Source organism: Taurulus bubalis, assembly GCF_910589615.1.
Source record: "Taurulus bubalis genome assembly, chromosome: 3".
In the NCBI taxonomy this organism is placed as follows: Eukaryota; Metazoa; Chordata; class Actinopteri; order Perciformes; family Cottidae; genus Taurulus; species Taurulus bubalis.
In genome coordinates, this window is record NC_136591.1 from 19,573,754 (window position 1) to 19,600,169 (window position 26,416).

Here is a 26,416-nt window from a genome sequence, read left to right on the forward strand (position 1 = left end):
GACCTTAACACCCCCACCCCCCCACACACACACACACACACACACACACACACACACTCACCCCTCCACTGTTAACTAATCCCCCTTCTCCAGACTCCACCGCTCAGTGCAGAGCTGTTATCAAGTGAGAGAGAGAGAGACAGAGAGACAGAGAGAGAGAGAGAGAGAGAGAGAGAGTTTCTTGTGTGTCAAGAAACACAACTGTGTTTTCTTTTAACTAATTTAGTAATCTCCTCTGCTGAATCGCCACCTTAACGTGGTGGAGTTTGAGTGGCTCAGTGATCCTGGGAGCTATGTTGTCCGGGGCATCAGCCCCTGGTAGGTTCTCCCAAGGCAAACAAGTCTCGGGGGAGAGCCGAGGGCGCCGCATGCTGACTCCATAGTTCTGCTGGGAGACTTCAATGCTCACGTGGGCAATGACAGAGAAACCTGGCGGGGCGTGATTGGGAGGAACGGCCTGCCCGATCTGAACCCGAACGGTGTTTTGCTGTTGGACTTCTGTGCTAGCCACAGTTTGTCCATAACGAACACCATGTTCGAGCATAAAGTGGCTCATAAGTGTACCTGGTACCAGAACACCTTAGGCTGGAGATCAATGATCGACTTTGTAGTCGTATCATCTGATCTGCGGCCGTATGTCTTAGGACACTCGGGTGAAGAGAGGAACAGAGCTGTCAACTGATCACCACCGGGTGGTGAGTTGGATCAGATGGCGGGGGAGTCGGCTAGAAAGACCTGGCAAGCCCAAACGTGTAGTGAGGGTGAACTGGGAACGTCTGGCAGAGGACCTGTCCGAGAGGTCTTCAACTCCCACCTCCGGAAGAGCTTCTCACACATCCCGAGGGAGGCTGCGGACATGGAATCTGAGTAGACCATGTTCAGAGCCTCTATTGTGGACGCGGCCACTAGAAGCTGTGGCCAGAAGGTCATCGGTGGCGGCAACCTGAGAACCCGGTAGTGGACACAGGGGGTGAGGGAAGCCGTCAAGCTGAAGAAGCAGGCCTTTCGGGCATGGTTGGCCCAGGGGTCTCCTGAAACAGCTGACAGGTACCGGCAGGCCAGGAGGGCTGCAGCTGTGGTTGTCGCGGATGCTAAAACCCGGGCATGGGAGGAGTTTGGGGAGGCCATGGAGAAGGACTTTCGGTTGGCCTCAAGGAGCTTCTGGCAAACCATCCGGCGGCTCAGGAAGGGAAAGCAGGTCCTACCCCAGGTTGTTCTCAGCGGAGGGGGGTGGGGGGGAATGCTGACCCGGACTGTGGACATCGTCGGGCGGTGGAAAGAGCACTTTGAGGAACTCCTAAACCCGGCCAACATGTCCCCTGGAGAGGGGGCAGTGCCTGAAGTCCTTGGGGTGGATGCACCTATATCCCTGGCAGAGGTCACTAAGGTAGTCAAAAAGCTCCTTGGTGGCAAGGCGCCGGGGGTGGATGAGATCCGCCCTGAGATGCTGAAAGTGCTGGACACTGTTGGGCTGTCTTGGCTGACACGCCTTTGCAGTGTCGCATGGGGGTCGGGAACAGTGCCCATGGACTGGCAGACCAGGGTGGTGGTTCCCATCTTCAAGAAGGGGGACCGGAGAGTGTGCTCGAACTATCGTGGTATCACACTGCTCAGCCTCCCGGGAAAAGCTTATGCCAGGGTGCTGGAAAGGATGCTCCGACCGATTGTCGAAACTCAGATTCAAGACGAACAGTGCGGATTCCGTCCCGGCCGTGGAACAGCGGACCAGCTCTTTACCCTCGCAAGACTACTAGAGGAGTCCTGGGAATTCGCCCAACCAGTCTACATGTGCTTTGTAGACCTGGAGAAGGCTTTCGACCGGGTCCCTCTGGGGTTTTTGTGGGGGGTGCTGCGGGGGTATGGGGTGCCGGACCCGTTGGCACGGGCTATCCGGTCTCTGTACGCCTGCAGTAGGAGCTGTGTTCGTATCCTCGGTAATAAGTTAGACACGTTCGCAGTGGGTGTTGGCCTCCGCCAGGGCTGCCCTTTATCACCAGTCCTGTTCGTGACTTTCACGGACAGGATATCTAGGCGCAGCCAGGGGACGAAGATGATCCGGTTCGGGAGTCTCGGGATCGCCTCTCTGCTGTTCGCGGATGATGTGGTCCTGTTTGCCTCCTCGGACCATGACCTCCAGCATTCACTGGGGCGTTTTGCAGCCGAGTGTGAAGCGGCAGGGATGAGAGTTAGCACCTCCAAATCTGAGGCCATGGTGCTCTGCTGGAAACCGGTGGATTGCTCCCTCGAGGTGGGGACAAACTGCCTACCCCAAGCGAAGGAGTTCAAGTATCTCGGGGTCTTGTTCACGAGTGAGGGGAAGGTGGAGCGGGAGATCGACAGGCGGATCGGTGCGGCTGCAGCTGTAAAACAGGCGCTGTACCGGTCCGTCTTGGTAAAGAGGGAGCTGAGCCGGAAGGCAAAGCTCTCCATTTACTAGTCGGTCTACGTTCCAACCCTCACCTATGGCCACGAACTCTGGGTCGTGACCGAAAGAACGAGGTCTCGGATACAAGCGGCCAAAATGAGCTTCCTCCGTAGGGTGGCCGGGCTCAGCCTTAGAGATAAGGTAAGGAGCTCGGACATCAGGAGGGAGCTTGGAGTCGAGTCGCTGCTCCTCCGTGTCAAAAGGAGTCAGCTGAGGTGGTTCGGGCATCTAGTCAGGATGCCTCCTGGACGCCTCCCATTAGAGGTTTTCCAGGCACGTCCAACTGGTAGGAGGCCACGGGGAAGACCAAGGACACGCTGGAGGGATTATATCTCCCGGCTGGCCTTGGAACGCCTCGGGGTCCCCCAGAATGAGCTGGAAAGTGTTGCGGGTGAGAGAGAAGCCTGGGTCGACCTGCTGAACCTGCTGCCACCGCGACCAGACCCCAGATAAGCGGTTGAAAATGGATGGATGGATGGATAATTTAGTAATTTACTCTGTTATATTATTATTATTACCTATCTATCCATATGAATTTATATGTTTTATGTTGTTATCTCTTAATACTTTGGCAATACTGTCTTTGCAACATTCATGCCAATAAAGCATATTGAATTAAATTGTGAGCGAGACAGACAGAGCGCGAGCGAGAGAGAAACAGAGAGAGAGAGAGAGAGGGGGAGAGAGAGAGAGGGAGAGAGAGACAGAGAGAGAGATGGAGAGACAGAGGGAGAGAGAGCAAGGGAGAGAGGGAGAGAGAGGGAGGAAGAGAGAGGGAGAGAGAGAGAGAGGCCAGTGTGGCTGAAGTGCAGCAATATGCTCCTAACATTGAGTGGACTTTGAAGTGTCAGCACAATGAGTCAGCAGGACTCAAGTCAGTAAAAGTGAACCCAAAGTCACATGGTCACATGACACTATATCCAACCTCGTGTGCAGGTAAAGCTTGAAGGAGGGGCCATCATGTCCTCCTGCCATCATCACACCTTTGCTGAACCGGACAAATGGAGATAACAGCTTCTGATTAGAGGCTTTGTGTGGCGCACCTTTACACAACTGGCCGAGGTGCAGCTTCGCTCACTGACGTGGTGACACCCAAACAAGCCCAATAAGCCCTCTGTGTGTGTGGAGCATACACATTGCTCACCATGCCAGAGGTTCAGGAAATCAGTGTTTCCCCAACAGGCCAAAACATAAAAGCATTTTAATGGCACAAATATCCAGTATTTCCACAATATGCATTCTGCCCATTAACCTGTGCCTGTGGTTGGTTCACATCTTAACAGCAGGACGAGTCATCTGAAGACAACGTTGTTTGTATTGGTTTCAAACAGGCTTTTTGTTGTTGTTGTTGTTGTTGTTATTGTTAGCCAAGCTCAACTAGAGAATGTTCGGTTAAAATAAATCCTCATTGTTGGAAGTGATGCATTATACCGTTTCATGTGAGTAAACTCTGCACCCAACTCCATTTGAAAAATAGACTTTTACAAATGATACATTATAACTTAGGAGGTTTGGCCAGGGGGGTATTCTTCGTACCTGGCTAAACAAAGTCAAGCAAATGTCCTAATCTCCATCTTAAATTAGCGAGATGATTGACATCAGGCTATCTGGGTTTCTTCACGGCTGATCCGCGCTGAAACGGTCTCGTTAATTCTAGCCAGACGTCAGTCATCTGGAAAAATGCGCGCGCCCGCTCCTCTTCAGAAGGGATAATAATCGAGCACTGACCCCACGATGTCCTAACAGTACAATGACAAATAAACTCAGAGGAACCTCTTTTTATTTCTCTAATGAGAAGCAGGAGATGATCATCAAGGCATATGAGGAAGTCAATACCGTAGTCATTCACAGCAAACGCGTTGCGAATATTCCAACGTTTTTGCAACATTGTTGCCGTGAACGCAACTTTAACAGCGCCCCTGCTGCGAGACATAAGCGTCGCAAATATATCAGACAAGTTAAATGCGTCAGTGTTGAGAAAATGTATCGGCTAATTTTAAGTGCTTCATCACCCAAATCAATCAGATTATATTTACGAATAAATATATACTTATGAGGATATATGTACTGTATGCACGTATGAATCATGTACTATACATGTGTATATGAGTTTGAATATGTGTATGGGCGGATCAGTATGTATGCATTATTCATAATCAGAAATTCAATCAATTGAAGCAGTGAAAATAAATTGTGTGTGATTCTCTGTATTCTTATCACGATCACCTTAATCATGTTCTACAATAATGATATATATGGTGTACTAGTAACACTGTCATATAATTATGAGTGCTTTCAACACATCCATAAGTTTCTTAAGAGCTAAATAAACTTAAGAGCAGAGCGGCATGCAGCGGCTGATAGTCTATGTCTGAGACGGGCGATCAGCTGCGCCTGTGGTGATCAATGTCCGCGGCTCGAGAAGCTCTCGTAAATAAATTATTTCTTGCCGGCAAAATCTATAGCGCCGCGTACAGGAAGTCATGATGATGTAAAGGATGGATCCTGGCGATCTGAAAGAACTCTCTCCCTATAAAACTAATATAACTAATATCGCTCCTTCATCAATGAGGAAGTGAGCTGCCTTTTTTGTCCGTGGGAATGTCCAGCTTATCCAGTGAAGTTCAGTAAGCCTGCCCGGGAGCAGGTTTAAATTTTTGGATGTGTTGCTATGGTGATTAATCTAAGCTTGCTTCGAGAAACCGAGAACGCCTGACCTACATCATCTTATCCTGACAATTAGCCCGCTAACTCAGTAAGCCAGGTACGAGAAATAGGGCCCTGGTGTGCTCGTGCAGTGAACACACCATTCAATTTAGTTTCAATGAAAACTCAACTCCTGGCATTCGTTCCTGGATAATTTTCAGGATTTCAGTTTCAGATTACATAAATCAGGCTTTTCGGTTCCACGAAGCAAGCTTGGAAAAATCACCATAGCAACACATCCATAAACTTGAACCTGCTCCAGCGCAGGCTAATTTAAGTTAGCTGGATAAGCTAAGTCTCACCGACTGGATCACAGCCTTGTATTTTTTTGCGAGTGGTACATTTTTGTACAGTGTCGGCGATGCGGAGAACATCGGCAAAGCCGATGACCCTCCGCTCACCCTCGACCCTTACCCCCTCTTCCCTCTTCCCTCATCCCTCATCCCGTTTCCTTCGCATTGAGCGTGACTGTCACGCATTTCAGTCTTAAGTCACGCCCTCCCGCCACACATCGTATTTCTCACGCTGAAAAAGAACTCTAGGCTATTTAATGTGCCGCAGCGCACAAACATGACCTGGTCGCGCTTCCCTCACCATGGAGGAATCAAGCACGTCAAGCACTCATCAGCCAATCAAACAATCAAAAAAAATCAATGGGCTACACGAATAGCCAATCAGAAAAACGTATCTGTTGTATCTGGGTGAAATGTAATCCAGCAACCAATGAAAATAAAGCTAATAATAATATGAGGGGGAGGGGGGCTGGTCTGTGGGCATACGGCATGGGCGCAGGCGCGGCCGGGGCGGGGAGAAGGAGGATATGTCACTCTTACCTGTCTTAAAAACTTGAGAGCCCTGTAATCAATCATTTAAGAACGCCAGTTACGAGTAGCGTGGTCCTTGTTAGTGAAAAGCCTAGAAGACATTATACAACAGGGATGGGCAAACTTTTTGGCTCAGGGGCCACATTGAATAAAAAAAATTGACAGACGGGCCGGGCCAGTATCAGATGGATGGAGAGTGTTTGTGTTAACCTGTCACGGGAGGACAATGTTGCGGACCCAAATGCAGACCACATGAGAGTATGAGTATCTGGTAAAACAGATTATTGGAGCCAAAGGGAAGGTGGGGAGCCTGTGGTCCGCCACAGGGGGTGCTGGGCGGTGTGAGACCCGTGGCTCTACACTTGAGGACGGCGAGGCCGGCAGGGCACTCACTGTCGACTTGTCTTTTCTTGGGTCCACTCATTGTGACAGAAGGGATCAATGCAGGAGGATGGCAGGAGGCTGACAGACAGAACCCTATATGTCACATGACATGAGCGCGCAGGGTGGCGCAGTTCCGTGGGTTGAATGTGGTTAGTTATGTTAGTTATACTGAGGAAAAATACTCTGCATGCAGCTGTCAGTTCCTTTTACAACTCTGAAACTGTTGTAGTACAAACCCTGTCTCCAGCAACAGAAAGTGATTCATATTACCATAATTCTTCTAAAGTTAACGCTTTACGACATAATTAAAAAGGATTCTGATCGCTAAGAAGTGGAGCTTTTCAGTGTTTTGCGGTATATTACTGTAATAAAAAAAAAAAGTGTCGCCGTTGTCTGTGGGATCAGTGGGGGAGGGGTGGAATTGACCAGCGCAGCACAGCAAGTGTTGTGTGTCGCTCTAGTTCAGCAGAACACGGCAGGCAGCGGTCCGCACGGCGCGTACAAACTGCTGTAACGCCTCTCTGTTCCCGACTTGATTTTCCCAAAGCACGATGACCACAACAGACCAGCGTTGATGTTTCTTTATGCTTATTTACTGCACAGTGCTCTTTTAGGCTTTTCGTTTGTGTGTTCTTCTGCAGCAGAGGCGTGTGCGCAGCAGAAGGCATTACAGCGGTCTTTCTGCTGCAGCAGAACACACACACGAAAAGCCTAAAAGAATAAATAATCATGAAGAAACATCAACGCTGATCTGTTGTGGTCATCGTGCTTCGGGAAACTGAACTTGGGAACGGAGAAGCGCTACAGCGGTCTTTACTATAACTTTTTTTTTTTTTTTTTAATGTTATAATAATTATAATACTCGGCGGGCCGGATTAAAATGCCCGTAGGGCCGTAGTTTGCCCACCTTTGTTATACAACATCTGAAAACATCCTCCTGCTGCTTGGATATTCTACCAACACACTTTTTCAAAAATATTTCACGCTGCATAAACGCTGATCTTTTACAAATTGTAAACACATCCCTTCTCTCAGGTGTCTTCCCACAAGCCCTAAAAAATGCAGTTATTAAACCACTCCTAAAGAAGGCTAGTTTAGACCCCGAAATATTGAAAAACTATAGACCAATATCATACCTCCCATTCTTAAGTAAAATAATGGAAAAGGTGTTTTTTCAACAGCTGAACAACTTCTTGGCCGAAAATAATTGTTTTGATGTCTTCCAGTCCGGCTTTCGTCAGCACCACAGTACTGAAACTGCTCTTGTTAAGGTTTTCAACGACATCCACTTAAACACAGACAGTGGCAAAACTTCAGTTTTAGTGTTACTGAATCTCAGTGCTGCATTCGTCACGGTTGATCATGACATACTACTAGACAGACTGAAAGTCTGGGTAGGACTCTCTGGCGCATCACTTAACTGGTTTGAATCCTACTTGAAGGACCGACAATACTTTGTGTCGGTAGCTAATTACACATCAGAGCTGACTAGGATGACATGTGGTGTTCCCCAAGGTTCAATACTGGGGACTTTTCTGTTCAACATCTACATGCTTCTACTGGCTCAGATTATGAAACACAACAAAGTGTGTTATCATAATTATGCAGATGACACACAACTCTACATAACTTTATCATCAGGGGACTATAGTCCCATACAAGGGCTGGCTAAATGCATTGAAGAGATCAATTACTGGATGTGCCAGAATTTTCTTCAATTAAATCAAGATAAAACAGACGTAATGGTTTTTGTCCCAAGTACGAACGATTGAAAGTCAGCGCTCAGCTTCAATCACTAATGTTAAAAACCTCAAACCAAGCTAGAAATCTAGGTGTAGTTATGGATTCAGACCTCAACCTGAACAGCCATATCAAGACAATTACAAAATCAGCCTACTATCACCTGAAGAATATATCAAGGGTTAGAGGACTTATGTCTCAACAGGATTTGGAGAAACCTGTTCATGCATTTATCTTCAGTAGACTTGACTACTGTAACGTTGTGTTCACAGGCCTCTGTAAAAAGTCAATCAGTAAATCAATTGTGGCATCAATATGTGGTTAAAAATGGCAAGTTTGTTGCACTAAATAAGTTGTTGCACTAAATATATCCTCACAAATGTTCTGCCACCTCACATTTACCACAATTTCAGTTCAAGCTATCACTCATATCGCCACTGCCACTATCAGTGGTCTAGGTAACGGCAGCGTGTCGTTACATTTCTATTACTTATGAGACCTTTACCTCATTGTTCATAAAAAAAAAACATATCAGAGATGTTAAAAATGTACAAAGACGATCCACGATAAAATGGTACCACTTCATTTTTATTATTTATTCTTTATGAAGGAACAACGTATAGTCTTAATATCTTTAATAGCACAAAACAGAAGCAATCGTTATTTTACAGGGTTGTTTTGTCTTTAATGTAAAACACACAACTTAAAACATAAACATGCACTTTATTAGTCCCCTTGGGGAAATTCTTCTCTGCATTTCACCCATCCCTGGTTGGGGAGCAGTGGGCAGCCCTTTGGGGCACCCGGGGAGCAGCAGGGGGTTGGGTGTCTTGCTCGACATGTGAGCTATGGGGGGACTGGGGATCGAGCCGGGTACCTTGCGGTTTCGGGACGACCACTCATCCCCCTGAGCTACAGTCGCCCCAAAACTTTACTACACACATGTAAACATGAGCATGCAACACAACTATAACCCCGTTTTACATTCTCATTAAAGCATTTTTGAGGATTTCTTTGAAGCCAGTTTTGACTAGAGGAATCAAAAACCCTTGTACATTTGAGGATGTCGTCACTGTTTTAGGATGAACTTGACATTTTTCAACTAATGGCAATCTTGTGTTCTAAGTTGGAGGTAAATTTCAATGTTATTTTCTTTATGTTGACTCTTTACTTCAATCTTTTTCTCATCCAGCTACTTGTTTATTAATGTGTGTATCTGCAAACCTGTTATACTTACATCATTTCCCCCCATATTGATATATCAGGTAAAATATTAGTGATTAAAAGCTTCAGACAAAATCGTCAGTCTTCAGAACTATACAACAGTAATAATATTAATAGCATCTTTCTGTTATTAATGTGAGACAATATCATGTCCTGCGTGCTAGCAGCAGCTCTCTCAGATCTTCTGGTTCTCTTCAACAAGGGGTCACAAAGATCAGAAGTAAAAGCAGCTGCAGCAAGAGTCCCTGGACAAAGCCTCCTAAAATAAAGAAAGACAAATGAGTCATCAGGTGTCATTTACACCTTAATATCCGATATCAGTTTGGGTGCATCTCCAGATCAAGCATATTGAAATGAATCTTTAAGACTTCACCTTAGCGACTTCTTCAGAGGGAAACAAATGTGACGATCCTCAAAATGCCCACTTAAATCCCCCCACTGCGCCATATTGTTTTAACCAGGAAACAGACATCCAAATTAAAGTGGAGGCTGATAGCTGAACATGGACTGTACATCAGAAGTGGGCCAGGCAACCTTGGCATCACCCAATGGTTTGTGGACAATGTCGCCATCTTGTTTTCGTTTGTAAACAGAAGTGATATGAGAACAATCAACAGACTGTGGAAGGCTTTAAGTAAGACGGAAACACGGACAACTTCCAGACTGGACGTCTCTGGTAGAGACCTGCCAATCACCTTGGAGCCCCGCCCCTAGAGCATACCCTGTTTTACGGTCTGTATGACTCTAAATGACCATAATTTACTAAATGAACATTATGCTGTATTGAAAAAGACTTGAAACTAGAGATGGAGACATAAACTCATGTTTACAATGTTTACTGAGGGAATAAATCAAGAGAGAAGTAGAGTAATTTTCTATATACTTCTATACAACCAGAGGAGTCGCCCCCTTGTGGACATTAAGAGAGAATGCAGCTTTAACACATGAAGCAGAACTTTTTTACAACCAGAGGAGGCGCCCCCTGGCGGTCAGGAGAGAATGCAGGTTTAAGACATGAAGCATAAACTTCTATACAAACAGAGGAGTCGCCCTCTGGTGGTCAATAGAGAGAATGCAGCTTTAACACATGATGATCTGAAATAACGTGGTGGAAAGAAACAAATTAATATGAGTAACATTAATTTGTGATAATGAAACGAATCATTTTGGATGTGTGGAGACCTGATTGTATGAGATCAGTAAAATAGTCGTTACCTCTGGACGGAAAAATCCAAGAAACGTCTCGATCTCCAACCAGGCGTTGTTGTTGAGGTTACACCTCAGGAGTCTGCGCTCATGGAACAGGCAGTCCACAGTGAGCCTGACGTTCGGGTTGTCCACCTGTCTCCTGCTCGCAACTACGATGCGTTCAGGATCGAAGGTGTGATGCATCACCACCAGGATTGCTGGTTTACCACCTGTAAGCACCGAGAGCACAACCACACAAGTCAGATACAGCATGAAATTTCTGAGGGAGATCTGTTTAGTTTGTACTGCATTGGGGGGGGGGTCACATACAAGTACCTTGTGCATCAAGTACCTTGTGATTAAGCATTGTTTCATGCCATTGTATTCTTAAAACATGGGGATGTTTTAGGCCACTCGCACATGCAGAACAAGCTTCAAACACTAAATGATATGACCACCTTTTAGAGTTGACATGGTGAACAGCAAACAACTGTCTCCGTTTCGGTCTCCCTCAACTCTAGAGAAAAACTCACTTAATTCAACCCAAACCACTATCTTTCTCATCAAGTACTTTGGGTACGAGACCCAAGTGAGTCCACAGGGTCCTGACTACGCATCTATATGTGTGGAGTTGGGTTTGAGAACAAGTTGATACGTCCAGCTAGTCTTTGACGTCTGCTGTTTGGGACATGACAGGTACATCTGGCAAAACCAAATTATTGATCTGAAAGGTTGTGTTGAGTCTTGGGGGCAACCGCTAAAAGTAGGGGAATTGAAAGTCATACGAAAACAAACAAGTATATATTTTTATACCAAAGTAAGGAACTTTTCAACTGATTGGTCAAATTTCCCTGAATACATTTGACTCGTCAGTGTGAAACTGGAGGCATTTCCTACCTGGAATGCTCTTCAAGGCCACGTTGATGTCCGTTCCAACTCGTGAGACGACGGGACAGAAAATCAAGAGGAAGTCACTTTCTCCAGGAGACGCCACCTGCTTTTTGCCAATGCTTTTAAGTTTTTGAACAAACTCTTGATGAGCATCGTTAGTTTTTCCCGCCACGTGGACAAAGAACTTCTTCCACGGCACTAAAGACCGTGAAGAAAGTTTCAGTCATTATTGAGCTTTACATAGTTTCTTAGAGAATCTAGTTTTAAAAAAGGGTTTTAAACATTCACAAACCTTATCACTTTCCTAAACAGTGGATGGGCGATACAAAGCGTTTTAAATTTTATATAATACTGATACTTTTTGTTACAATTTTAACAATACCGATACTGACATTTTCGTCATTTTTTGGGAAAGTAAGATCATTACACTCAAAGGCAAATGTACCAGCCATTAATAACTAATGTATTACAAAAGGAACTATGAGTGCGATTACATTTTTTTTTTAAGATTCTCTTGTTTATCTATAGATCACTTTTTTCAATAATCGATCAATTATTATAATTTACCAAATGAGTAGCTTGTGAGCTTATTTTTCTACCACTTTGTCATTATCAGACACATGAGGTTCAGTTGCGTGGGTGTCTCTGCAGGTTGATTCATTTATAATATTACAAATATTGCCATGAGCAGGTTTAAATTATACCTAATGTGATCACTGAATGTAGTTCATTATTTCTACTTTTTTTTTTTTTAAATATTGCAGTCTTGACAGGGCAAACCCAGTGGTGGACACATAATTTAGATCCTTTACTTAAAGGCAAGGTAGGATTTGGCGGCATCTAATGGTAAGGTTGCAGATTGCAGCCACCTAAAACTTTACCTGTGTGCCAAGCATGTCGGAGGACTACGGGGCCGACACTTAATTAAACGAGAAAAGCCAGTGCGTGGTTTGACCGTTCTAGGCTTCCGTAGAAAAGGCGGGTGCTCCGATAAAAGGACGCACTCCGTATGTAATGCTAGATATAAATGGCTCATTCTAGTTTAACGAAAATGCAACGATTCTTTTCTTCAGGTGATTATACGCAAAAGAAAACTTATTATATTACATTTCTGCCTCCGAAATGCTACAAACTGTTCCTTTTAAGTAAAAGTACTAATACCACACCGTGAAAATACTCAACAAGTAACGCTAAAAGACCTGCATTCAAAACCTTACTAGCAGCAAAATGCACTGTAGGTACAAATGTAAAGTAGCGTAAGCTTTTATATTTAGTTACTTTAACAGCTCTCTAGGAAGCAGTGTTCTGGAAGTATGTGTCTGGGGCTTTTATTGTGAAGGATAAAATGGAAGAAGATAGAAATGTTCAATGAGTGTGTGATAAGAAATAAAATGGTTTCCGTCTTGGGCAGCCTCCGGTTCCTCGTGATATTGGGCTCATTCGAGATAAACCAGTTCTGCGCAGAATCGATCGGCAGCGATCGGCGCGCAATGCATGCTGGTTAGATTTGTGTCCGACTTGCTCCCGACTTGCTCTAACGTCATGCACACGTGATCAACGATACTCTCACGAGATCAAGCCGGCCGTCGATTTCAGAGTCAGCTCTCCACGGACTGCGTGGCCCAGTGCATGATGGGAAAATCAAAGAGCTGATTGGCTCTTAGATCTGACAGCAAACACCACGTGTTGGAGAAAATCCTTATTTTATGTTTAGTTGTAATACTTAACGCTAGATTGTTTACTATTCGACTTATGTTTGATCTTAAAACATATCTTGTGTGGTTAATAATACAAAATCGTATTTATATAACACATATCAAAATGAGTAGTAATGTATTTCACAGGCAGATGTTAAAAGAACAAAGGATGCAGCTACACATACATTTCTACATAAATATATATTTACAAACACATGAATGAATCCAAATGTGATCTGTAAACTACCAGTAGGCAAAAGTTCGGAACTAACAAGAAGTAATTTTTTCTGTGACTTCCTGTGTATACTTTGAAAGCAGCTGAAAACTGTTCGACTTGATTGCAATTTATTGTCAACGCCTCCTGCTGCGGCCGCCTACTCTCGTCTGGATTCCAGGCGAGGCGCAGCTCTAACGAACGAGCCTATTATTTTATTACTATTATAATGTATAGGTGCATCATAACCCTCGGCTACAGTAGTCATTGTAAAGTCAAATGGTGTGTGTCAATATTTACTATTAATATTACTTCTGCATTCACTCAATTAATCCTTAAAATCAAACCCAAAATCAACTTGAGTTTGTACTTAAGTGCAGTACTTGAGTAAATGTACTTATTTAAATTACACCACTTCATTTTATTTTTAAAAAAAATGAAAAGAAAAGCAAACTCGTTCCCTCACCATTCATGTCTGCCTGCTCCATGTCTCTGAGGAGGAAGTAGAGAAACAGAGAGTTTAAAGAAGACAGTGAAGACTCTTTGATCTCTGCTGCGCGAGTTTGAACGAGCCACCTTCGAGGCCAAAAATATGATGTGGCAGGAAACACAGCAACTCACACGGAGTAGAAACCTTTAAATAACATTACATTTAGCTGACGCTTTTATCCAGAGCGACTTACATTTTTGCTTTATACACCGCAGACACAGCAACGGGGAGCTGTGTCTTGCTCAAGGACACATCGACATGGAATAGCAGAACCAGGGCTCGAACCACCAATCCTCTGAGTGAAAGACAGGCATGCTAACCACTGAGCCAATACTTACGACATTGCCTTGTAGTTTGTTGCAAATGCTTCTCCCATATCCGTCGCAAACCAGACAACGAAAGAATTACAGCTGCGTCGTGGCTGGTGGAGTACTTTCACTTTCACTTTTGTTGCTGGCAGGAGGGAGTGTAGCTCAGCGGAGGAGGGAGCTGTGCGTTACATGGACAGTGTTGACGTTTATTACAGAGGGATCACAGCTGTTAACTCACTCAAAGCCCAGAGACCAACTTCTACTCACTCTTCCTTTATGCAACTTGAGCTGAACACTAAAGTTACTTTTTTGCACACAGCAGAACAATCCTTGACTTTTAAATCAACGTATTAGGATAATGTGACGCCCACCAATGTGCTTACATATGTGGTTTAAAGTAAGCTTTGTGTATTCAAAATGATGCTGTTTAATACTGTTTAAAAGAGGAACTGAAATGCTGAATTATGTACTGAAGTGCAGTCCACCATGTCGCCAGCAGGGGGCAGGGTCGTGGTTTATGACGTTTTACGTCAGTCAGACGCTTTACGGCAATCAGCTGGTTTACGACCACAACGGCGCGAATTCCCTCATTCTGGAAAACACCGAAGCAGTGAACAGAAGTTAAAAAGTCGTTGTGTAATCTCTGTGTCCTGTTTGCAGGTGGGTGAGAATAATGAGAATTGTATGAGGTTGTTTGAATGAAAATACTGTTTTGATGAATATATGAGTGTGTGAGTGGGTGTTCAGTTTAATTGTCCGGTGTGCGGCGCGCGCAAAAATGGCGCCACAACGTCACGTCCATCAAGATTGCATGTTGTTTGGCTCAATGACTGTTTCCTGTGATATTATTATTTTATAATGCTGTTGAAATGTAAGTTATCATTTGTTTATGCCTCATGCTGTTGAACAGGCTAAATAAATATGTGGATTCTGCAAAGCACCGAAGCAGTGAACAGACGTGAAAAAGTCTTGTGTAATCTCTGTCCTGTTTGCAGGAACATATTATCTGCTTCCCAGGTACCAATCCTGGTACCTGTAACATAAATAGTAAATAATCAAAACAGTAATATTAGTATCAATAGTTTAGCTTATAGCGCGTATAAATGTCAACCTTTATACACATGCACATCTACACCGACAAATGCTTATACATATGCATCTACGATACATATACACCTCATCTACATCCACATACATACATACATACATGCACAGTATACCCATATATACCATACCACATACATATATACTTTTACACATGCACTCCACATGGAAGATTGAAGGAGAAGGGGCGGGAAGGACTGAATTAAAGTTACTTTTTTGAACACTGAAATCAGAAGATCTGTGAGCCAAACTTATATGTCTATTAGTTATTATAAGACCTTTACATCATTTTGTATGGAAATCCATATCAGAGATAAGACAAATGCACAGAGACGATCCACGACAAAAATCACTTTAATGGATTTATTTTTTATTTATTCTTTATGAAAAAACAACGTATAACAATTACAGCCAGCAACAATTATTTCAAAGTACATTTTAGTATGACATCACTGTTTCAGGATCAATTTGATACTTTTCAACGTAGTTCTATGTTATAAATTGGAGATGAATTTCAATGTTATTTTCTTTATGTTGACTTTTACATCTTTTTCTCATCCAGCCACTTACTGTGTGCATCTGTTATTCTTCCATCATTTCCCCCCTGTATTGATATATCAGATAAAATAGCCGTGATCAAAAGCTTCAGTCAAAATCATCTTTATCCGACTTTACAACTATGCAACAATAATAACATTAATAGCATATTTATGTTATTAATATGAGACAAAATCATGTCCTGCGTGTTAGCGACAGCTCTCGTAAATCTTCTGGTTCTCTTCAACAAAGGGTCACAAAGATCACTACTAGCTCCACCCCCTCCATCCTGCTCCTGCCCCCTCCAGCTACACCCCCTTCACCGGCTCCACCCCATCCATTCTGCCCTTGCCACCACAAGCTCCACCCCTTCCACCAGCCCCACCAGTGACACCCCATCGATCCAGCAAACGCCGCCCCCAGCTCCACCAGCTCCCCAACCTCCACCAGCTCCACTGGCACAACCGCAGCATCGCAAAAACAATTGTGTCCACGGATCCTCCTAAAATAAAGAAAAACAATGAATCATCAGGTGTCACCTTAATATCCAACATTTGTGTCGGTGCATCTCCAGATCAAATCTTAGCGACTTCCTCAGGGGGAAAACAAATGTTTGATCGGAAATCTGAGGTTAACACTTACCTTTAATGAGGATTTCTTTCGAATTGGGATTCTGAAAGAAAGAAACAAAGTAATATGAGTAATATTAATTAGTGCAACTATTCATTTTAGAGGTGGACCACAGGAAGGGTTTCCTCATCTCTATCACAATACCAGCTCACTATGCATTGGATGTGTGGAGACCTGATTGTATGAGATCAGTAAAAATAGTCGTTACCTCTGGACGGGAAATTCCAAGAAACGTCTTGATCTCCAACCAGGCGTTGTCGTTGAGGTTACTTTCCAGGAGTCTGCGCTCATGGAACAGACAGTCCACAGTGAGCCTGACGTTCGGGTTGTCCACCTGTCTCCTGCTTGCAGCTACGATGCGTTCAGGATCGAAGGTGTGATGCATCACCACCAGAATTGCTGGTTTACCACCTGTATGCACCGAGAGCACAACTACACGAGTCAGAGACAGCATGACAGGTAAGAGGGAGATCCGTTTAGTTTGTACTGCATAGTGCAGGGTTCACATACAAGTACCTTGTAATTAAAACAACGTTTCTTACCATTGTAGTTTATTAAACCCGAGCGTTTGTTATTCGCAAAAATTGCGGAGATTTGCCAGATTGTCTTGTGTTTTTGAACCTAGCTCTCCCTGTGTGTTACCTGTTCAGTAAAATACTTATATTCTTTATCTCCCGGAGTCGTGCTTTTGGGTCCTTGCGTAATCGGACCGTTACATTCCGACATGTTCAAAATGTGTCTTTTTGGAAATAACAGTACCTAAAGAACCCAGATCTGCAATAAAAACCACAGAAAGACAAAGTGTTGGTGATTCGAAGGTTTTATAGAAAAAAAAACTGTGTAAATCGGTTCAGAAATAGAAACGTTAAAGGTTTTATGAGAAAACTACATTCCCCATAGGCATGCCCGGATGCATTCTCTTCAGTAGGCTCCGCCGGTGCTGTCTGACGTGGTTCCAAGATCGTAAACAAAACAGGAGGGTCGCTGGACCCGGAAATGTGAGATCGCGTAAAATGAAAAAACTCTCCGGACGTTTTGGGAACTTTAAGGTACTAATAGTGGACCACTGTGGATGTGTTTTGTTAGACTCCTACAAGCCCGGACGGTTACGGAGATGTCTTTATTAGTGAAATCCGATGTTGTATAGGGTGCTTATGAGGGTTTTTGTGAAACCTTACGGACGGCGCGAAAAATGGACGGACTGACAGCGAGTCGTTGGAGTACATAAACTTAGCGGTTACTTTGGTCCGATAATGGGCGCGGGGGGAGGGGGAAATCAAGCATGGAGCTTATATGGTTAAAGACAACAGTAAAAAAAAGTGCAAATAGTGCAGATTAGGTGTCTCACTTCAGATGTGTATATATCAGTATATCTGTTACTGGTTAAGAGTTAACGAAGATGGAATATGGAATAAATGGGGAAATAAAGAAGCACTTTCAGGATGATTATCTCTTTGGAATGATGCAGCTGCAGGTTTAAACATATCCCATATTTTAGCACAATATGTTAACAGTCTCTCTGCAAAGTTTGACTTTGAAGATTTGAACATTTTTTAGACCGATTTTAGTACAAACTGTTCAGGCGAATCTCCAAATCGTGCGATTTGGATTTTTGTGTGCTATTTTAATTTTCTCATGTAACACACTAGTAGTTTCACTTTTATACCACTAATGGTGTTCATTACATCAAAATACAGCAGTAACATACACTAAATAAACCAAAATAATGCTCTGGGTCCTCAAATCATCATGCAATATTAAACATGCAACATAAATCACATTTTTCCATAATTTGGAAATTATGGAAAAAATATTGTGCGAAAGCTTCCCTGCGTCGCACATGGAGTGCGTCATCATTTTGCGATGAAAATATAGCGCGTGGACGTAGCGAAGCGCCGTTAATAGCTTGTGACGCCTGGCGATTCTCAGTGTGTTAGAAAGTGACGGCCATGTGCTGCGTTCAAACCAAACGTGGCGCGGAAATTCGCGCCGCGTTTACCGCGTCAGTTTACTCGCTCGACAGTAAAAGCTGTATTCACACCAAAGAGGGCGTGGCTTATCTCCGTAAAAAGAGCTATCGTTTCTGCTATCAACCCTGGAATAAATAACCATTATTTTCTGCGTTATACTTGTTGTGGAAGTCCCAAAAACGTTGGAACATTAAACGCCCTCGTGTTTGGGTTCATAACACCATCACCGCACACAGCTCGGAACTGCGTCTGGCTTATCTTCGTAAAAACAGTTACCATTTCCGCCATCCACCATGGAAATAACCACTAGTTCTGCTTTATACTTGTAAATTCTTGTAAATTCCACATACGTCGGAACATCAAACTCCATGGTGTCTGGGTTCATAATATCATCCGTAGTCCCACAACAGCAACTGAATGACGGCCGCTACCAGCGCTACTTCAGCAGCAGACCAGCAGCAGTTTGATTCAGACAGCAACGGCAAGACGGCGGTGATGACTCAGCATCCCTTAAAATCCGTACGAATACAAACAAGTTGTTTTTCATACCAAAATAAGGAACTTTTTAACTGATTGGTCAAATCTACTTGAATACATTTGATTTGTCAGTGTGAAACTGGAGGCATTTCCTACCTGGAATGCTCTTTAGGGCCACGTTGATGTCGGTTCCAACTCGTGAGACGACGGGACAGAAAATCAAGAGGAAGTCACTTTCTCCAGGAGACGCCACTTGCTTTTTGCCAAAGCTTTTAAGTTTTTCAACAAAGTCTAGATGAGCATCATTAGTTTTCCCCGCCACGTGGACGAAGAAGTTCTTCCACGACACTAAAGACAGAGAAGAAATGTTGTGTCATTATTGAGCTTTACATAGTTTTTTAGAGAATCTTGTTTTAAAAAGCTAGAAAAGTTTTTTAACATTCCCAAACTGTATCACTTTCCTCAACAGCTTACATCAGTGATGCTTAACCATAGGGCTGAGGGCCGTCAAAAACTTTCCGTTTTCACCTGTGGGCCGCGAGGGCCGTGGGACCGCATAGGTTATCAATTGAAGACACCAGAGATATTACTGTTGTCCATGAGACGCTCAGTTACAATATATCCTCCCACAACTTGGTGGCGATAATGCGTCAGTCAGTTATTTAACAAGCTCTAATATGCAGAAGAAGAAACTCAGCCAGCAGCTAGCTAGCCTTTAGCGAAAGTTATAGAGAAGTATTTAAAACAAAAACATCAAGACGAAAGTGCTGCTGATGTGACAAGACTATGTTTGTGCCCAGTCTTCCAGACTCGGATGACACTCGAAGGACACACAGGTTGTGTCCGTAGTCAGGTCGGAGATGTGGTGCCAGTACAAATGAACAGTATTTATTTTAAATCATGGTGTGTTCACTGATGCCAGTTTAAATACACAAGTCTAATAAAATACACTTTACTAACACAATATCCTATACTAATACAATGCACTAATAACAGACAATATACCAATATAATATATTAATACAATAGACCAATAAAAGAGCCGTTACTATAAAAAAAAAAGGGGTGTAGGGCTGGGACTGACCAAGGGATGGGGAACTGCACTGGTGAGGGTCCCGAAATAAAAAGAAAGCAAACAATTAATCCCAGGCTCCGGTTCTCCCAACAAAGGAAACTCAACCAAAAGACAATTTAAGAAACAAAAGACAAATAAGAAACAAAAGGCAACGGGAAACAAAAGGAAAACAAAGAAATAAAAAGGCAAATAAGGACCAAACGACAACCGAGAACAGGGATAATCTATTATAAACCCGCGACAAAAGAGCTCGCCAAAAGAACTAGTTCCTTCCACACCAGTCCGATGGCTTTTCCCACACACAGCGGGGCGCTGTGCTGGTTCGACTCCGCGGCCGACGCAGCAGGCCGACACAGCCGAATCAGTCACTGGTAGGAAGCCAGGTTGGTACAAACACAAGACTAGGTGCAAGCCGGCCGTCGGCGAAATCCGCCGTAGGCAAAACAGCAGGTGCTTCTTGGTGGCGCCGGCTAGCGGTGCACCCTTTGCGGCAGCGTTCCGCCCGAACTCAGCCAACCGTGTCCGCTCAGGCAAGGGTTCTGATCCGTGCCGGAAGGAGGCAAGACGCCATATGAGGAGGTCACAGCCAGCACGGCGATCTATAGGGGCATCTCCTGTGCAGGAGGGGGGAGCCCACGAGCGTCCATGGCGGAAGTCTAGACCCGGAACACCCGCTTGACGTCAGGAGGGAACCACTGCAATCTCCGTCACCTTTATAGGAGGCCCGCCCACCGCTATTGGCTTATAGTTTAGGGGATGCGCCGAGACCCAGCGACCAAAGCTCCCTCCCGCTATACTGAACATCCCCCCAAACGTCTAAATGTTTGTGCAAGTATAGTCCTGACTTCACAAAGTGAGGCTTTGTGAACGGAGGTAACGAGGCGGAGCCCTAATCCCAGTGTGTGGAGTGAGGGCTAACGCTAGCCTCTCTAGCTAACGCAGCACTGAACGCTTCAAAGCTAAAGCTGTATCTAGAAACCAAACATCCAACGCTTGTTGGAAAGCCGGTGGGATTTTTCCAGATAAAGGACGATGTACTACAGATGCAGAAAAGGTCTGTCGTGTCACTGACTGGCAACTCCAAATGTGATGTGAAAGCCAGCTGTATTTAAGTAGTAGCAGCTAAATGTACTAGGTGTCCAAAGTCCAAGTAGTCATTGTGCAGAATCATCTTGAGTTTGTACAGTTACTTAAGTGCAGTAGCTACTTGAGTAAATGTACTTATTTAAATTCCACCACTGAGTAACTTCATTTTGTATAGAAAATAAATGAAAAGAAAAGCAAATTCGTTCCCTCACCATTCATGTCTGCCTGCTCCATGTCTCTGGGGAGGAAATAGAGAAACAGAGAGTTTAAAGAAGACCGTGAAGTTAAGCTAAACAAGGTGCGGACATGTATCACACAACTCTTTGATCTCTGCTCTGCGCGAGCTTGAACGAGCCCACGAGACACAAAGTTACCTTCGAGTTCTAAAATATAATGTGACAGGAAACACGGAGATTTAGCAGCTCACACGGAGTACAAACCTTTGCAAGAGTAATACTTACGACATATACTGATAGTTTGTTGAAAATGTCCGGCATAACCTTCTCAACCCAGACAGAGAAATAATTACAGCTGCTTCGTGGTCGGTGGAGCACTTTCACTTTCACTTTTGCCGCTGACTCAGGAGGGAGTGCGGCTCAACGCAATAAGGGAGGACACGTGAACGCAGCAGGAGGAAAATGAATAACACTCTGTGGTCCCTGAACGCTACATCTCATCACAGAGTAAGCCTTGTTTTTGTAATGTATTTATTTTATTTAAAACAAACACCACAGCAGCTTATTTATCTTCTCCCTTCTGAGGGTTTACTTGTTGGAATACAATTTTAAGAAATCGTGGTTCATGAGAGTAGCATTCAATACAAATACTCCAAGTACAAGTTCCTCAATATTGTACTTCTGAAAAGTAATAGTGTAAATGTACTTACTTAACAAAGTTATGGGAGTCATGATCAGGACTAATATCGGTTACAAGATTTTACCTCATTAAAAGTGTAAAATAATCTAAATATGCCAAATCTAGTGAGCTAATGAATGAGTATATATATATATATATATATATATATATATATATATATATATATATATATATATATAAATATACGTTTATATAATGTATTACAAAATAATATAATTATAAAACAGTTTATATATAATAATAAATATATTGTAAAATAACAAATATGAAGCAGTTTATATAATATAATACATATATTATAAGCAGTTTATATATGATGTGTATCATACAATAATATAAATATCAAGCAGTTTATATAACATATTAAATATATTATAAAATAATATAAATATAATGCCATTTATATAACAAATTCAATATCATACAAAATATTACAAACAAACACAGTTTATAAATAATAATAAATATATTGTAAAATCATATAAATATGAAGCAGTTTATATAATATATTATATATATTATTAAAGTATATCAATATTAAGGAGTTTATAAAATAACATAAATATAAAGCAGTTTATATATCATTTTAATTATAATGTAAAATAATATAAATATGAAGCAGTTTACATAATATTTAATGTATACTACAAAATAACATAAATATAAAGAAGTTTACATAAAAACTGATATACATCATGAAGTAATATATTATTTCATGGCAGTGTTTTTAAAGGAATGCACACAGGGGCTTAAACCCTTTGGGGCCGGGGCCCGCGTCGACGCGGCCGGGCTGGTGTTTAAGTTTTTAATAAAAATTATATCATCACAATAATACGTCACAGAGATATGGTTTAAATCTGGCAGATATGGTTTCCACTTCCGCGTCTGAGCATCTGTACATGAACGTGTCTTACGACGTGTGCAAAGCTTCAATGTGAGTCAGAAGATGCCAAGCAAAGAGTCCTGAGCAAAGCTATATTGGAGGGGACAGACGGCGCAGCTCCAGTGCCTGAAGGATTTGCTAACAAGGAGCTAGCCGGAGCTAACGGGCCAGATAGCTGCCTACAGCGTTTCTGTGAGACTGAACGGTGAGTAATCAATTGTTGCCCCTATTACCGTTAACTTTCTTACAGTGAACTTAGTACAACCAGTAGTGTTGGACCTCCATTATGTGTTTGTAAGACTGTAACTAACGTGTGTTTGTTGACGATAGCTTAGCGCCTCACTAGATAGCCCCGTTTTGGATGTCTCTTCCGTGTCTACGACTGAACGGTGCATACTCAACTGTTGTACCAATCACCGTTAACTTTCTTACAGTGAACTTAGTACGACCAGTAGTGTTGGACCTCCATTATGTGTTTGTAAGACCGTAACTAACGTGTGTTTGTTGACGATAGCTTCGTAGCGTTCGCGTCACTCGATAGCGCCGTTTTGGATGTCTCTTACGTGTCTACGACTGAACGGTGCATACTCAACTGTTGTCTCTATCACCGTTAACTTTCTTACAGTGAACTTAGTAAGCCTAGTAGTGTTGGATCTCCGTTAATCGTTACTACAGTAGTGTTTATGTCACGTTAGGTGCTGCTAACACGGCGCGTGCTAACGAGAGCTAACGGAGATAGTTGACTACAGCTATGAACGGTGGGTAATCAACTGTTGTCTCTATCACTGTTAACTTTATTTCAGTGAACTCATACTGACTTGTATTAATGTATTTTACAGAGTGGATTCAAAGCTGCGAGGATCCAGAGGACAACATGCAGCTGCAGCAGTCTCCCTGTCCGTCTGCCTGCCAACACATCACCATAGCAGGCCTCAAAGCCAGCCACAGCTCATCATCCCCACCATATAATATTAAATTTGTTTTTTGACATTTATCTACATGTGTCTACCATTTTATTCATATATGCCACTGCTTTTGTGAACCTAAGACCTTTGGTAAACCAATTTCCATCACCAAAACCGATATACCACATGAGTAAAGTTATGTTTTCACAACAAATATGAAACATTTCCAAAATCAAGATTCAATTTTTCAGCTTTAGTCATATTTTCTCTTTACACTTGTGCCTTGGGACAATGGTGCCTCATTATATAGATAGCTGAGATCCTTCTGTAATTTTTGTATGTATGTATCATATACAAGTGACTTTAAAAAGAGAAATTTAAAAATGACGTAAAATCAAGAGAATGACCCCAGACCCCAGAGTGGGAACTCCTTGTTTGCGTGCACGTAAAGGTGATGGTGATCATGAAAATCACAATAGTTCCGACGACCCGTGAACGCATCAGCAGATGCGGGTCTTATTTGTTCCCTCCAGCAGGAGGGCGTTCCTCCGGAGAAGCATACTGACACAGTGTGGCGAACAACGCCGGCGTGCGTCCTTCATTCACACCGAGACGCTGTCAACGCGTTGTTATTGTTGTTCATCAAAAGAGTTTTGTTTAACTCCCGGATCCGGGCCCTGCTTCATGCTCGTCCTCCCTGGTGGTATCACTGCCGGAGGGATTGGGGGTTGGGGGCTTCCAGACTCGGAAGACATGGAGGAGAACCGTCTTTGCAGAGGCAGTGAACTGTAGGACGGTAGGCTGTCGTTTGCATGTCTCTCCCTCCTCCCGTTAAGAAACAATGACCAGACGGAGAGGACAGGTTAATGTCTCCTTGAAAAAACAGCTCGGTAGCTCGCGAGGCTGCTTCCCGTGTTTTCCTCCCCGTCGTCATAAAAAAAATATATATATATATATATATATATATATTATTTTATTTCTATTAAATCCACACGATGATGATCTTTACCTACTGGAACGGCTAGTCCAAATACATAACACATACTAATATTATATATATATTGCAATGTATCGTTCACTTTAACTACATTCTGTGTCGTTCTTTGAAAGCCTCTTTTTTTCTTTTCTTTTTTTACCCGTTAAAGCAGCAGGTCACTGGCCTTCTGCATGATGAGACACATCCACGCACACAGAAAAACAAAAACAAAACCCCGTTCACATAGTCACGCGGGATGGAAACGCAGCACGTGTATGTAAAGCATGCTGCTGCTGCAGAGACATGCTTCTCCGTGTGTTAACACTTCTGTTGCGAGACCCACCACAGAGAAATCCTACTTTGCAATCTTTTTGTTGTTGTAATTACTTAAATTAAATAAACTCTACCAAAAGGTGAAATCATCATGCATATATTATATTACTGGATTATGATTAGTGATGCATGTGTTTTAAAAATAAATAAATGGGGATCATTTTAAATACTTAATATATTGCAAATCATCATTTCAGGGTTTTTTTATGTAACCCCTGTCTTTTATTTATTTTTATGATTTCTAATCAAAAGTTGTCAAAATGTAACGCAGAACTTTACTATGCATCTGTGTCAGAATGGTTAAGAATGGGCATTGATCCCGAATAGTTAAGAATAGGCATTGATCCCGAATGGTTAAGAATAGAATATGCCGTCATTAATTGTTATCGTTGCTTTGAAGAAATACGCTTCACTCCATCAAACAACATAAATTGTTGACTATTTGTGTCACGTGGTTTATCTCTGTTTAGCGTTTCAGGATCTTTGAAACATGACTCTTCTCTGCCACAACCTCATCTGTTTGTTTTTCATTTATTCATCAGAACACTTACTTGTATTTTGTGTATCACAAACATATATAGAAATGTAGATTATTATGAATTAAGTAACCAAGTCGGAGGCGTTCTAGTAAATCAAATATGAACTGTTCTCTCTGTGTTTTCAGTGGTGATTTCTACGAGGGGTGTTTTCACTCCGAGGATGGACCCGGTGCACATTGGAGGGGACATGTCACCTTTGTATGTGCCGAGGAAACGGAAATCTGTCCCGTCCCAACCCAAAGGTGGGGTGCCGTGTCCAGGTAAAGAGGAAGCAGGCCATTCCGAAAACCTTTCACTGCCTCCGTTTCTCTGATTTCTTTATTTTAACCAAGTTCAATGTTCCCTCCTGACAGTAGTTCAGCGACTACCAGAAAGAGTCTGTGACTTGAATTCAGTTGGATTTCCCAAGGTGAGAGTGACGCAATACAAGTACACAACATGTAACCCACATGTTGGAGCGCCGGTTCACAGTTCTGTTGTTGAATGATTTCAGAATGACGAAGCTCAACCCCAAGACGCTCTGAAGATGAAAAGAACGTACGGGAGGAAGAGGTAATAGACGTTATTATCGACCAGCCGGCTTCACGTTATGTAATAATGATCTGTAGTCTGGTGGTGTTAAATTGGTGTAACGTCATGGATTATTATGTTTGTTTATACTTACAATATTTAATCTAACAAGTTGATGGTGATGAATAGAAGTCAGTCATGTAGCTTTTTATGTAACAGCTAAGATAACACAAAACATTATTTTGTAACACAGAGATAAACGGCCAAGGTAACACAAACAGCTAAGGTAACACAAAGATAAACGGCTACGGTAACAGGCTAAGGTAACACAAAGATAAACAACTAAGGTAACATGCTAAGGTAACACAAAGATAAACGGATGAGGTGGCGTGCTAAGGTAACACACAAAGGTAACACAAAG

At 42.9% G+C, this 26,416-nt stretch overlaps 1 protein-coding gene and 1 long non-coding RNA gene across 2 annotated transcripts; both read right to left on the reverse strand.

Annotated features, from left to right (window-relative positions):
- Positions 1–8,660: 8,660 nt before the first annotated feature.
- On the reverse strand, positions 8,661–11,495 carry LOC306734187. Its single transcript, XR_013770964.1, has 3 exons — positions 11,389–11,495; positions 10,519–10,721; positions 8,661–9,562 (listed from the first exon to the last, which is right to left on the reverse strand). It is a non-coding gene; the product is annotated as an uncharacterized lncRNA (long non-coding RNA).
- A 4,548-nt stretch (positions 11,496–16,043) lies between these two features.
- On the reverse strand, positions 16,044–21,512 carry LOC306734342 (uncharacterized protein; the record flags this gene model as incomplete). The annotated part of the gene is made up of 6 exons (XM_079215700.1): positions 21,435–21,512; positions 21,186–21,211; positions 18,969–19,160; positions 16,574–16,776; positions 16,378–16,408; positions 16,044–16,237 (listed from the first exon to the last, which is right to left on the reverse strand). Exons 1-6 carry the CDS (start codon positions 21,437–21,439, stop codon positions 16,044–16,046), a joined length of 651 nt encoding a protein of 216 aa, XP_079071826.1. The 5' UTR covers positions 21,440–21,512.
- Between the last annotated feature and the right edge of the window lie 4,904 nt (positions 21,513–26,416).